At 38.4% G+C, this 13,868-nt stretch overlaps 1 protein-coding gene across 2 annotated transcripts in view; it reads right to left on the bottom strand.

Moving 5' to 3' along the window:
• The window catches only part of LOC121960118 (centromere protein P), a 105,787-nt gene that overhangs the window by 91,587 nt on the left and 332 nt on the right, over positions 1 to 13,868 (bottom strand). The window contains exons 1-6 of one of the 2 annotated variants that reach the window (XM_042509723.1): positions 13,733 to 13,868; positions 12,611 to 12,782; positions 12,266 to 12,420; positions 11,978 to 12,066; positions 8,809 to 8,897; positions 672 to 768 (exon numbers count right to left, since the gene is read on the bottom strand). In XM_042509723.1, the coding sequence (XP_042365657.1) occupies positions 672 to 768; positions 8,809 to 8,897; positions 11,978 to 12,066; positions 12,266 to 12,420; positions 12,611 to 12,768 (588 nt within the window). In that variant the 5' untranslated portion in view covers positions 12,769 to 12,782; positions 13,733 to 13,868. The remainder of the gene's footprint in view (positions 1 to 671; positions 769 to 8,808; positions 8,898 to 11,977; positions 12,067 to 12,265; positions 12,421 to 12,610; positions 12,783 to 13,732) is intronic. The other variant, XM_042509730.1, reaches the window with a different exon arrangement.

Genomic DNA, 13,868 nt, shown 5'->3' with positions numbered 1-13,868 from the left:
CATGCTCACGCTAATTCACACCCACTGCATTAACTTCAGTTTCCTTCTCTCTCGTCAGTCTGAATCTTAGCACTTTACAAACAACACTGACCCTTTTGAAGTTGTTGTTGTTGTATCTTCATGGTTGGCAAAAAGCTAACAACTGTTTTGAAATATAAAATCTAAATCCAGTCTCTTCTGGACCACAAACAGAAACCCTGTCCGTCTGAAGTGTCCCACTGACCTCTACGCTGGACAAGACAACAGTCCTCCACTGATGGATGTGGGGAAACCCACCAGAGGTCGAGCAGAGGTTAAAGCTTGAATCTAAAGATCTGACCGCCCTCATACTGACTGATGGACTATCTCATCTCCTCACTGAAAGAATTCAGGATGGATTCATTATGTGCCCCTACAAATAGATGTCACTGACCAACAAGCCAATGTCTTCAGACTCAAGTAGAAACAACTAAGGAAAGGTGAAACTCTTATTGGGCCAAAATACTGCCATGTTTTGAAAACTATGATCAGTTGTGTTCAACATACTATATGGAAAAAAAGGACCAATCCCTGATATTCATCGTGAGGAGCAAACAGTTTGTGAACGCAACACACAATTAATGGAAAACAGGTGCTGGAGGTTGAAGTTGCCAGTTTAAAGTCGATTTTGGTGTAGGCGTGTCTTGACTTACCTGGAAGTGCTGGAAGGTTCTGCGCCGGTCGTCACATCTGTCAGAGTAAGTCCTGAGAGTCCTGAAGAACAGCAGAAGATCCCTGCTCTCCTCCACCCTTAAAAGGACATAGCACACAACATTAAAATATTTTATGAGGCAATTTATTAGTTATATGCATCAATATGCCGTCAAAGGTCTCAACGACAGCCGAAAAATTTTGCACAGTCGTGCAGCATGTAAGCAGAGGAGCAGCAGCTTCAGTTTTCCATCTGTGTCTACCGGACAGGTTTAGGTACAGTTATTGAGTGTAGGTGTTCCAAGTTTTGGCAGCGTTTTAGTAGAGCCCAGTTTATACTTGTATATAAAACATACATAGTGCAAATAACACAAGACCAGTTATGCCGCCTGTGTATACAACTGGATTAATTAAATTAGAAATATATCTTCCAACATTTGCTCATTTGCAATATAAACAAAGTATGGTTGAAGTTGGCTGAAATGCCATTAGTTTTGCAGAAATTTAGTCATAAACCATATTATTTCACACAACTACTTTGTTACTTTGGATGCTTGTTGAACAACCTGAAGTATACCAGACGTCAATGTAAACGAAAATTAACAGAGGCAGCAAGTCTTCACTGAAGAAGGTCCAATTTAACATTTTTCTTAATATTCAAACACTACAGACAAACAGGTTTAAGAAATATGTCTAAATAATTTGACTTCTGTAAGTGGTGACTTAAATTAATAACAAAATAAAAGTTTCGTTAATGATGCATTAGGCCTATAATCAATACTAAATGGCTAAAAAACATCACTTTGTTGTATCTCCAAGGCCTCTGCCGTTTATACAAACAAGTATATCCTAAAGTATTCATCCATAAACTTTAAAAAGTCATTTTCAAGAAGAGGCTCACTTCTATACAGTATGATGTATATCACAAGCCAATAGCAAATAAAATCTTTGTTTTGGTCTAGTTCGCTCTGTCTGAGAGAGCCTGGGACATTCTGTTACAGAGTTTTCCATGGGGGCCCAGGGCTAGACGGCAACCGGGTGAAGTTTCCAGACGACTGTTATTCCACACCGAGCTGATGGAAACATGGCAGCACGCTCCCATATAATGGAGTACCACCAAAAAGACAGAGAGAGAGAGAGGGAGAGACTGACTGATCCCTGGTTTGATATTGTTACACTGAACTGATATGATCCTACTGGTTCCGAAAGATGCAATTTGATTTTATCTTTAGTGTAGAGCCAATTAAACCATACTGGTTCCAGAAAAGTTATCATGTAGTGAGTCTAATGAGTTCTGTGGACTTGGAAAGTTTTAGTGGCTTCAGTTCACCATCCCAAAGAAGCAGTAAAGTTTGTTTTCAGCAAAGACTGGAAAAAAGATCAAATTAAACAAACTGGACTAGAACCTGTTTTGGATGCTCTGTACAACAGACATATTTTGGTTGGTATAAAAAAAAAAAAAAGTGAAGTCGATACTTTTTAAAAGTAATAATAATAGTTTTCAAATGAATGAAAGCTAATGCATAGTTTGGTTGGATACATTCAAATGCAACATATACAGCAGATGTGAGCTGTAAACCTGGATCTGTATCACTTTCAGGTGAAGCTGTTCACTTTAACGTGAATATTAAATACCAGAATCCAACAGGTAGTTTGTCATCAAGTTAACTGATCACATTCGTGATCCCCAGATGATATAATGATTAGAATAATAAATAGGTGCCGCTGCAAAAAAGAAATCACATATTCAGTGTCACATTTGTCATCTTTAAATCCATTCTTTTGACTACAGAGCAAAACTAGCTTAATTACACTGTCCAAAATACATGCCTGTACTGTAAGTGTTGCCATGTAACAACTGTCTTGAACATAAACCTCCCTTTTAGCTTGAGAGCTGAATGATATCTCCTGCTGCTGTCCTGACCTCAGCCCTGTTTGGCTTCACACTATCAGGCTGGCTCAGACCAGGAAACACAAACAACCTGGATCAGTGTTTCTTCAACTGCAGTCTGGGGGGCAAGGCGGCTCACGGCTCAGACAGCTCAGATCCCCTCATGACAAGAGCAGCATTGTGTTTTAGTGGCAGAGGTTCATAAGGAACTTTGAGATAATCCAGTCCTCTTAAGTTTATCCCACAATGCATTGCATCAACAATGTTTCCACAGTGCAGTCAGTTGCTGAATTTTGGGCTAACCACGTTTTCAACTGTACAGCTTATAAAAAGTTGGATAAAAGTGAGACTACATCTGCACTAAGGTATTAAATTTTTAAAAGGGCATTTTAATGTGAAAACAAACGCCCACACCAGTGTTTCCAGTCCCCGCCTACTCTCTGTGGTCACCTTTGCTGTGTGTTCATACAGCAAAATTCTCAATTTAGTTCTTCTCATTCACACGTTTTTCTGTTTCAGATGTCAGACAATTGAAGAACATGAAATAGTGATTAAACTGCAGCTCATAAACCCGTTAACCAGGCAGTCATTCCCCAGCTGCTGCACTGCAGTGCTTATGTGGTCCTTATTTTATTATCACAACTAGGGAAGCAAGCAAGATATTTGATTTTTTGCTGCTATATCACAACTCATTTGTCTAACAACTGATACCTATATCACTATATCCACTTTTTTCCCCACCTTATTTTAGTGATCTTCAAGTTTCTTCTGTAGTGGAATTTACATCATATTATGCATACTCTTATTGTGAAGGCCCACCAGCAGATGGAGACATAAAATAGCGTTTTTCAGTATTTGTAATTTACATTCATTATGCAAAATAAGAAAAATTCTTCAATTCAGGGTTGATTTTTGTATATCCTCACTTCAGAATATTAGTTTGTCATATCGGCCTGAAAGCAGCATGTTGGCCGATTCCTTCATTCATTCTACACCCAATATTTGACAATACTGATGACATGCCAGTAATATCATGCATCCCTAATGACAAAGTCGTCTGACAAAATCAACCTCAACATTTAGGCTACAGGTGTATTTCCTTCAGTCTTACACTTGTAAATACAGTGATTCCAGATGGGACTCTGAGGACAGCCAAAATGCAGGAGCCCACGCAGTGGTGGTGTGGCTCGAGCAAGTGTAGCTTTTCAATCTCAATCACCTCCTGGTGTCTGGCTGCAATACAGGTCATAAAGCCCGCCCCTCCATGTTCGTGATTGGGACATAGGCCAACCTAAGGACTAAAAGAACACTAACAGTAAAATACATTTTCCCCAAAGATGGTTTCTGACACTGGATGTAGTGGTCATCACCCTGACGTTTGTTCAGGTGTTTGTTTTTATGATAAGTTCGGTTTTAATGAGTTATTGAGTTAACAGCTATGTGTGATAGGCCTACGAGCAACAGCAGCTAAACAGGATAGTGAAGACAGCCAGTAGGATCACTGGTGCCCCTCTCTCCTTCCTGATGGAGATCTACCAGCAGCGCTGCATTAAGGACCCTCACCACCCTTCTCACGCCATGTTCTCCCTCTCGCTGTCTGGGAAGAGGTTCAGTAGCATCTGCTGCAGATCCAGCAGGATGCTGAACAGGTTTTTCCCACAGGCTGTAAGGATTGTTAACAGTCTGTGTCCCCTCCCCACTCACACACACATCCTCATATCCAACCCCCACCCATCATTACAGAATCAGCTAGATGGCTAGTCACCTGTCAAGGTGAACCTTACATGGGACTGAAACAGCACACTAATGCACTTTTCTCAGCTTTGAACTTGCTGAACTTACTTTTGCGTTGCTGTATGTTTTATATGTTTGTTGGCTCAGCTACTCAATTGTGTGCCTGAAATGTCATTGATAGTTATTTTTAGTATATTTATTTCTGCCTTTTTAATTGAACAGAACTGTCGCTCAGATGAACTGTAAGAAGCTGGTGAAAAATGGCATTTTGCTTTACTCAGTGTGTGCAAATACTCAGTGAAATGACAATAAAATACATTTTGAATCTTGAACTGCTGCTTTTGCTGCACAGCCTGCGCAACCACAGTGTTAACAAAGTTAAGAAACCACTTTAGAGAGGCAAGAGGACAGATGTGGAAACATGTGTCTGCTGAATGAAACCAACCAATAAAAATCTGAGTGTCACTGTTTATCTTTCAGAGCAGCTTGATTTAACAAAGATTATCAGTGTGATTTGGACTGTAATACTATGACTCTCTCTCTCTCGGACTTGGAGAAGGCAGCAGTGTGTCAGAATCATTATCTCCAGTATTTTTCCATCTGTTGTTTGCCAGATTCTGCAGACTGGACCATACAATCCAGATGTGGTTTGGTCTTAGATATAGAGCAATTCAGACTTATGCTCTAATGTGCTGATCCACAAACAGAACAGATGATTTCTGAGGGACTGTGGTCATCATGACAGAAAATGCACCTAAGCACATAAACCCCAAGAGAGAGCAAAACTTCGATCTAACTGGAGTCACAACCAAAGCAGGTGACCTGGAGCTCAGGTGAATACTGCCAGCAGGAGTGAGACTGACGACCGCAGATTCAAGGCAAACTACTTTGGTGCATGCCAAAACACTTAAAATGTACATAAGTGTCTACTGCAAGCTGCTGTGGATATGTTACAATAACCAGAGCAGCTGGCACAAGCACAGGATCCTGGAGGCGACAGCATGATGAGAAAATTTACAGATTCTTCAGTGCGTAATTATTCTCCATTTTCCATTACAACATTTTTTAAATGGTTCTTGAGATAGCACAAAGAGCAGATGTAATTCTGCAAGACAGATAGAACAAATAACATTAAGTGTAATTCTGTTGGAGATGGTTTAGTTTAAAAGCCCCTGAAAATGGTTTCAGAGCTTCACGATTAGTACTCCAGCATGGTCACCTGAACAAAATGTTGGCATAAAACATTTCTGCAAACCACAGGTATCTTTCATTTGTACGTTTCAAATGTATAACATAAGTACCGTATATGAGCTGAGTTTCTCATTACAGGGAGGAGGGGAGGGTGGATGGTATGACAACTAGGTGAGACAGTTGCCAAGAAGCAGACAGCAGGAGACCGCTGTTAAAGACCAACAAAGGGGGTATTTTTAAGATCAGGTTGGGACATTTCCAGCCGTGTTTGTAGAGACCAAATTGGGTATTTTTTCAGCCAAACAGGTTTTCCCTGACAAAGTGGTTTTTGTACCAAAATGTAACTACATGTTAACCACAGCATTGTCACAACATAAAATTGAAAATTGAAACATAAAGAAATGTAAATTTTCAACATACCAGCAACATATGAAATGTGCAAAGGTTACATCTGTGGTCTGTAGAAACATACAATGCAAACTTTAAATCCGTCCCTTGGGTTGGTATTACCTAACATTAAAGAAGAACCCACATATATAATGTAATATAATATAACTAATGCTAGGTGGTGTGTCTCACTTTAACATTCTTCAAAAATTTAAGAGCCCATCATCTACATCATTTCAGGAAATTTTAGTTATTGAAATTACAGATGAAGTATGGAAAACTTGTATTGAAAATGTTCACAGCAGTTCAAACAATGCTAAGCATGCAACAATTGAAAGTTGAACACAGATTGCATTTCTCCCTCACTAGAGTACAAAAAATATTTGAACATACTCCACCCCTCTGTGTGAAATGTTCAAAATATCGCTCTACTCTGTCTCATCAATTCTTTCAGTGCCACAAGTTGCAGTTTTTTGGGGGATCGTCTATTAGACTTTTTTTTCGAAGGCTTTGAAGAAAGAGTTTCCCCCTGCCCATCTTACCGCACTATTTGGGTGGTTGAGTCAAGCAGAGTGAATAAGTATGAAGCTCAGATCATCTCTCTGTCCACACTATTAGCGAGAAAATTACTGCTACAATTTTGGAAATCTAAGAAGCTCCTGATATTTGATATTTGGCTGAAGGAATTAGCAAATGTTATACATTTGGAGAAAATAAGATTTATATGCCAAACAGGGAGAAACTCCCTCAGAAAATCTGGCAAGTCAGCATTATTCTAATTGGAAAATTTAAGTTAGTGGTTTATGGTAAAAACAAACAAACAAACACAAAAACACCTAATAATAAAATCTGTGGCCTCACCAGACCACAGTCAAGATGGGCTGCCGATGGGTGAGAGGGTGAGAGAGTGAAACATTACTCCATGCCTGTTTAAAATGTCATTTGTAATCCACTGGTTTTGATTACAATAAATGTTTTCCCCTGCAGTGTATGAAGCACATGGTAGAAAAGAAATAGTGACTAAAGCTCCAGATTTTACTGAGTAAACCTCAACAGACCAGATTGAGCCCACATATATTTTACAGTCACAGCAGGAACAGGACAGGTGTAAGTAATATTAATGATGGCTGTGCGCCATTTACAGGTAGGTGTGCCAGTAGACCAGCACACCTAAATGGAATGCAGCCACTCTGAATGTAATGAGTTACACCTGTGTTTGACAAGTCAAAATGTTTGCCATGAGAAAGGCTTTTTGTTTGTGCATAAAGAGCAGACACAACGAGAACAAGTGGATGTGTAAGTGAGACAGTTCAGCTGGACTACAGCCGTTTGCACAGTTTGACATCTTCTTCTACTTTAATAAACACTTGAGTTAAAGTAAACAGACAGCCTCATCCTGACAGGAATAAGATCCAGTATTAAATGTGTAGAGTTGGACTGAGCAGAGCAGACAGTGTAAATAAATGACAAACTCACTGGCCACTGGGTTCAGTCCAAACACACCAATTAGTCTTTCTAGTCAACTCCAATCTGATACCTCACATGTAATTAACTTTAGTTTCTCTGTGAAAATGGCCCACCACATGGCCAAAAGTATGTAGACACCTGAACATATCAGCCTTATGTGGCAGTTGAACATGTGATTCCAAACCCATGGACAGTAATCTGCTGCCATAACAGCCGTCTAGTTTCAGGCTTTTCACCAGAATTTGGAACATGGCTGCAGATCTGATCCCATTCAGTCAAATGAAATTAATGAGGTCCTTCACTGATTTTGGGTGGTATGGCCTGACTCACAGTGGGCGACATGGTTGTGAATTAGCACCTTTTACCAGCCAAATGCTGGTAAAATATGCAAGTGGCTGCTATACTTGCTGAACTCACCATCCCAAAAAGCAATAGTAATCTATTGAGTTGCTGGTAGATTTTGGAATCCACCAGCCTCACTGGCAGGTGGACCAAAAACTTAATTTCTAACGCTGGTGGGCAATCTACAGCAGTTCATCCAAAAGATGTTTGATGGGGTTGAGGTTAGAGCTCTGTGCAGATCAGTCAAGTTCTTCTACACCAAACCGAATAAAACATTTCTCTATGGACCTGGCTTTGTAGTGTACTAGCCAGCAAAAAAAAAAATCAATCAATTTTGATTTTTTTTAAAATACCAGTAATGGATTCAGCATCCTGAGTAAAGTAGTCTAAAGTAGTCTATATATGTGATTATGCGTATAATGTGCAAATTATGCAAATTGTCCAACATATGCAAGTTAGGATCCAGAAGTTCTTTATGTTGGGGAAACATAATATACACATATAACATAAAACTCAGGAAAAACAGACACAGACCAAGCATCACTCCATAATATGTAAACAGGACTGTCCAAATACTTTTGGCCACAGAGAGTAGATCCCATGTTTTATGATACCTGCACTGCCTACTATGTTCATGCTGCATACATCTTAGCACATTCATTCTCACTGCTAATACTGTACTGTATATCTAGTGTATTCATACCCCTTACTGTTTATTCAACAATTACTATGTGCATCATTCTGCACTTTACTGTTTTTTGCTCCCCTGGTGAGATGAAAATGACAAAGTGAGACCAATTGTGAGCATACCTTTTGTGTGTGGTGGAGGCTGAGATGCAGTTATTAAACTGGTTCATTCATTTGATTAATATTGATTATAATGAGTAAAAAAATCCCCATTATGTTTAGTTTTTTTTCCTGATAAATCCGAAAATCCTGCTGACCATCGTGTGAGGTTAATCATTCTAAAATGGTTTTCTGTTGAAGAAAAGGTCAATCCAGGAACACATGAAAACTCACAGACAGAGGGATCATTGGAGATGATGTGGCAGAACTTCACAGCGAGGAAGAGTGGGTAAGATATCTTTTAGACCAGTTTGACATAAATCTGCATTTTTGGTCCTTACCCAGAGAGGAAACTGCTGAAGTTCTGCAGGTTGCTGGCATCCATCACCACATTCAGATCACTGATCGTCCTCTCAGAACCCTGATCCTTCTGCAGGACAAACACACCATCAATTACTTTGTTAAAAACACAAATACTGAGTCACTCCGTCAATGCAGTGATAAATTATAACGTGTTATCAAATGAAGCCTTTTGTTTTCTGGAGAACATCTTGCTTTCAGAGTTTCAGAGTTCATTTGCATGATTTGAGAATGAGGAAAGTGAGCAGAGGACACACCAAATACAAAGTTACTGATCAGTGCATGTGGATAAACCAAGTAAAACTAAAACAAAATAGTTCAGCAGGAAGAAAAACTACATCCACCAAAATGATTATGAAGTTCAATCAAACCTAAACAATATAACCTTCATGAAAGCAGATTTACTGGAGGACTGTTTTATTAGACTGCATTAGTTTTAGCTTGGTGCACCTAAACTTAGTGTAATTCCAACATATGTATGCATCTAAAACCACAAATGTTGTTTTTACATTGTTTCTGTACAGATTAAAGAAACAAAACACAGGGTAATTAGTGATCTGTGGTGTTGGTAGGTGTATTTTTTAGGTGTCTGGACAGAGCCGGGCCAGCTGTTTTCCCCTGCTTTCAGTCTTAATGTCGAGCTAGGCTAACCTCGTCCAGCTCCGAACTTACGAAAGATTCTCATCTTTCGTAAGTTCGGAGCGATATCCATCTAAACATGTAGTCTCATTTTCAGAAAGAAAGGCAATAACCATGTTTCCCCAAAACGCTGAACTATTCCTTCACAAATTCATTTCCACCGTTAAGGAAAAAGCAATAAATCATATCTGCAGTACATCTGTGTAACATTAACAAAACACTTCTAAAGATACTGGAAGTTGTTCACATTATGTCGCAATGTAAAATACATGTATTAAACAAACTATCACAAAGGGTAGGAAGAGAGTGTGTATTTACAAAATGAATCCATTATCAAATTACACAGCTTAATAATTAATGTCTTTATGAAAGCAAGTCAAAACTTAAGAAGAGAAACTATAATTTTAATGACACTTCATGAGCCAGGCAGGAGGAGTGATCCAGTGAAACCAGCTGTTCTGTTGGTCAATCCAGTTCAAATGAAAACCAGAAGACTGTTGGACCTACATGAGGCAGGTTTGTGATCATGATAATACTGAATTTCCCTACAATAGAATTTCTTTCTACTTTTCATACATATTAAGGGCTGATGTTGAAGGTCACCAACTTTGACAATCCAAAATGTTCAAACAGACTTGGAGGGAGGACTGAACCTTGATGCTTTTTGATGTAAAGAACAAAATGTGTCAGACTATCAAAAACTGGCAAGTACTGAGAGGTGCCATCAAATGTTTGGACAGATTCAGATTGATCCGACAGTCCCTGGTTTAAATCCTGATTTTGTCATTTGTTTTTGACTGCAGGTTTTAGAGATCATGTGCAGCTTTTTTTGTTTAGACAGCATTTAACAAAACAGTTTTTTCCTTCTTTTCTTTGTTTTTTTTTTTTTTGGATGTTTGGATGAATGTGTTTATATTTCCTCAAAGTGAGGTATGAATACGACATGTATGATATTTTCATATGAGTGATTGTTTTAGTATCATTACTGAAACTTGGTCATCATATTTCAGAGGACACTCAGCTCTACCTGGAAGAAAAGTTTTGACATATTTCTTGCACACAAAGAATAAGAGGGGGCAAGTTATATGTTTAACTTGAACAGTTCTCTAATCTGAACTTTCCCCTTGGTTGGAGTAACCATTACATATAAAATACTTTGAAAGGAATGCTTTAATATTAAGAGATGACATCTAAACTTGAAATGTTATTGTTGCCAGCATCATGACTTTACCTCATATCACCTGACACTGCTTATTCCACATTTTGGTCTGATGTCTGATTGGATGACACTTAAGATCTGACAATGATTTTTCTCTTTGTTCACAAGTGTTTTTCATGTCAGACAGCTGCTTGCGGAGGTCTGAGGAGCTACTACAGCCTGAAGTGTGCACTTGATGCTTCTTCAGTTAACATCTGAGCGTGGCCCTCTGTCGCCCTCTGCTGGCCATACACACCACTATCATCCACTCTGCTAGTCAACAGTCAACAAAGTTTCAGTGTGTTTTCTGAACCACTTTTAACACAGCATTTGTTTTTTTGACAATCTAGTATTGTTTAAATCTACAGATTTATAGTCTTACCACTCTAACACAGAATGTGCTGGCTCAAAGGCTTAGAATTGTGTACAAATGTGGACAAATGTGTGTGAATACCTCAATCTCTTTCATTCACACAGGTCTAAATGCAAAAACATATTCGGCAATCATATGTTAATGGGGTAGGATTAAATAAGGTTATACTTCTTCCTACCCTTTTTCGGACATGTAATTTGGGGCAATTGTAGATAGCATTTAGGGTCTTTTTGTTAATTATATGTTCAAAATAAAGACATCAGACAATCAGTCTACAGTTTTTAATTAATTCTGTGAAAAATATTCATTTTTTGAGACTGATGTTTTGGTTGGAGTGCTGTTCGATGACCAAACTGGATCTGAACATTTACATCAGGTACATTTGATTAGGGTTTATCGTGAGAAGAGCAAGACCAATACCAAATTGGTCTGGCACTGATATCTGGCACTGATATCTATGATAATCCAATATTACTGGGCTCTAACCATTAATATACTGGCCCTGCAGACAGAGCATATTAATAGCATTGAATGCTTTGCTTAGATTGTATTGGATCTATGGTGGACACATAAATACAGTTGATTGAAAATGACACACAGAAATTAAAGAAGAATCTGGATGAACTAATTATCAGTCTGGAAAACAATAAAAAGCAGATAACAGTCCAAAAACAAGACAGGAGAAACATGGATGAAGTTCACAAACACTGATATGCGGCTTGGTACAGGATTAATGAAATATGCAAACTAAAAAAGACTTCATTTTATAAAGACACTTGACTAATGTGACTTTAGCTGAAACATGGTGATTCAGAAAGACTAATCTCCAATCAATCAACTCCACTCACCCGGTGCCTCAGTGAGGGGAGGAAGGGTGGCAAAGGTGGACCAGAGACCCTCCGTCTCTTTAATACATTGTTTAAACAATGAAATTACTCACCTTGACCTCGGAGAGCTGGAACTCCACCTGGAAGGCCAATTCAGAGCAGCGACCTGATACACAGAGCTGCTGGACCATCTTTCTGCCACCTAACACACATGCACATGCACACAAACAAACACCAGTGTAAAGTACATTATTATATCACGAAGAACCCAATTTAAAAGGTGATCTGTGGAGTTTTCTTGCAAATCAACAAAAGTTAGGTTTTGATTGAAAAAATCATTTAGTCTGTAAAATGTCAGAAAATAATGAAGGCTGTGGATTCAGACAGCTCTGCACTCTTACTGCTTTGCAGAGTTTTTGTAGTGCAGCTCTTTAGGTTGATGCCATTTATCTGTGTCTGCTGCTGCAGATCCTCCTCCAGCTCTTCCACCTCGTCCCTCAGCCTGGACAACATTATCACATTGTCTCCTTCTTGTCTCTGTCCACACATATATGACCTTTGAAGACAGATAAAGACTGCTTGTTTACAGTTCTGTTACCATTTTCAACCTGTACTTAAAAGTAAGTTTCGCAGAAAAATCATATTTTAAGTTACTTATGTTATTTTAAGTGGAAACATGTTACAGGTTGAAAAGTGAGAGAGATTGTGAGATAGATTTAAATATTTATAGTTAAAATGAAACTCACATGGCATCCTGCATTTGTCCTCGGAAGTGGAAAGTTATGTCCTTCTGGTTGTCCTGCTGTTGGCGCTGCAAGGCTGCAACTTCAGCCTGGAGGCGCTCGATCTGAGCCTCCAACACGTTTACCTCCTCAGTGTTCTCCTCACTCATCTTCTCCATCATCCAGACTTGAATGGCTAAATTTAAAAATTCAACAAAAGCAAGTTTCAGTGGGTGAAGAGGGCAGAATACAAAGACTGCGAAAACAGTAAATGCAATATAAACAACCTAAAAAAAAGGCTAATAAAGTATTAAAAAGATTGCGATATTAGTCTGGTGCATGGGTGGAAGAAGTATCAGATTTTTTTATTATTACCTAAGCATGAGCATCAATACTTAAGAGTATCAAAAGCAAAGGCAGCTTACTCATTATGCAAAATAGTTTCTTTGAAAAATGTAAAAAGTTATATTACTGGTTTATATTAAGTAATGCATTCATATGTAAGCATCACAGATGTTGCAGCTGGTAAAGGCAGAGGGAATATCAACTGATTTTTATGACTTAAGATTGGGTATCTTAATTTTATGCAATATATGAATGAAAATTTAGCTCACACGTGTGAAAACAAAATAATAAACAAAAAGTTAAATTAGTTCCAATAAATAAGCAGAATGAAGTGAAAAGCATGTAACAAAAAATAAATAAATTCCATTTACAAGCATTGGCATGCCCAAAAAATGTATAGTGTGTGTTAATATTATAAACAGGCAAAGTAAGTTAAGTCGTTAAAAATGTAGCATAAACACAGCTGAATACAAGATAACATTTGCCTAAAAAAGTGAAGCAGAAATATTGCAGCATAAAATGGGAATACTCGAGTAACGTTACAGGTACCTCACACTGTACTTACGTATAAAGGTATTAACGTTTCTTGAGTGACATTATGTTACTTATCTTAATGTTAGTCAAAGTTACATTTCGCCACAGGTAAACAGGGTTAAACTTATAAGTGAAACGCATTTTTTTCCACTGTATGTAACGTTTAGTAGAGCTATGAATGCATATTTCATCCCTTCAATGTGTCACTGACAGACTAAATTGTAAAAGAAATACGCAGTCAAACTGGGTTACTTGGGTAGAAGTTACCTTTTCACAGCAGTAGCGTTAACATTAGTAAAGTCAAACGTTAGCTAGCTTGACGTTAAACGCAAAAAAATAATACTCTATGTGAAGTTAGACAAACTGTCACGTCTAAAGTCGACCTACTGCTTTCGTCTCTGTT

This window comes from Plectropomus leopardus, chromosome 2 (assembly GCF_008729295.1).
Source record: "Plectropomus leopardus isolate mb chromosome 2, YSFRI_Pleo_2.0, whole genome shotgun sequence".
In the NCBI taxonomy this organism is placed as follows: Eukaryota; Metazoa; Chordata; class Actinopteri; order Perciformes; family Serranidae; genus Plectropomus; species Plectropomus leopardus.
This window is presented reverse-complemented; position numbering and strand designations above follow the sequence as displayed.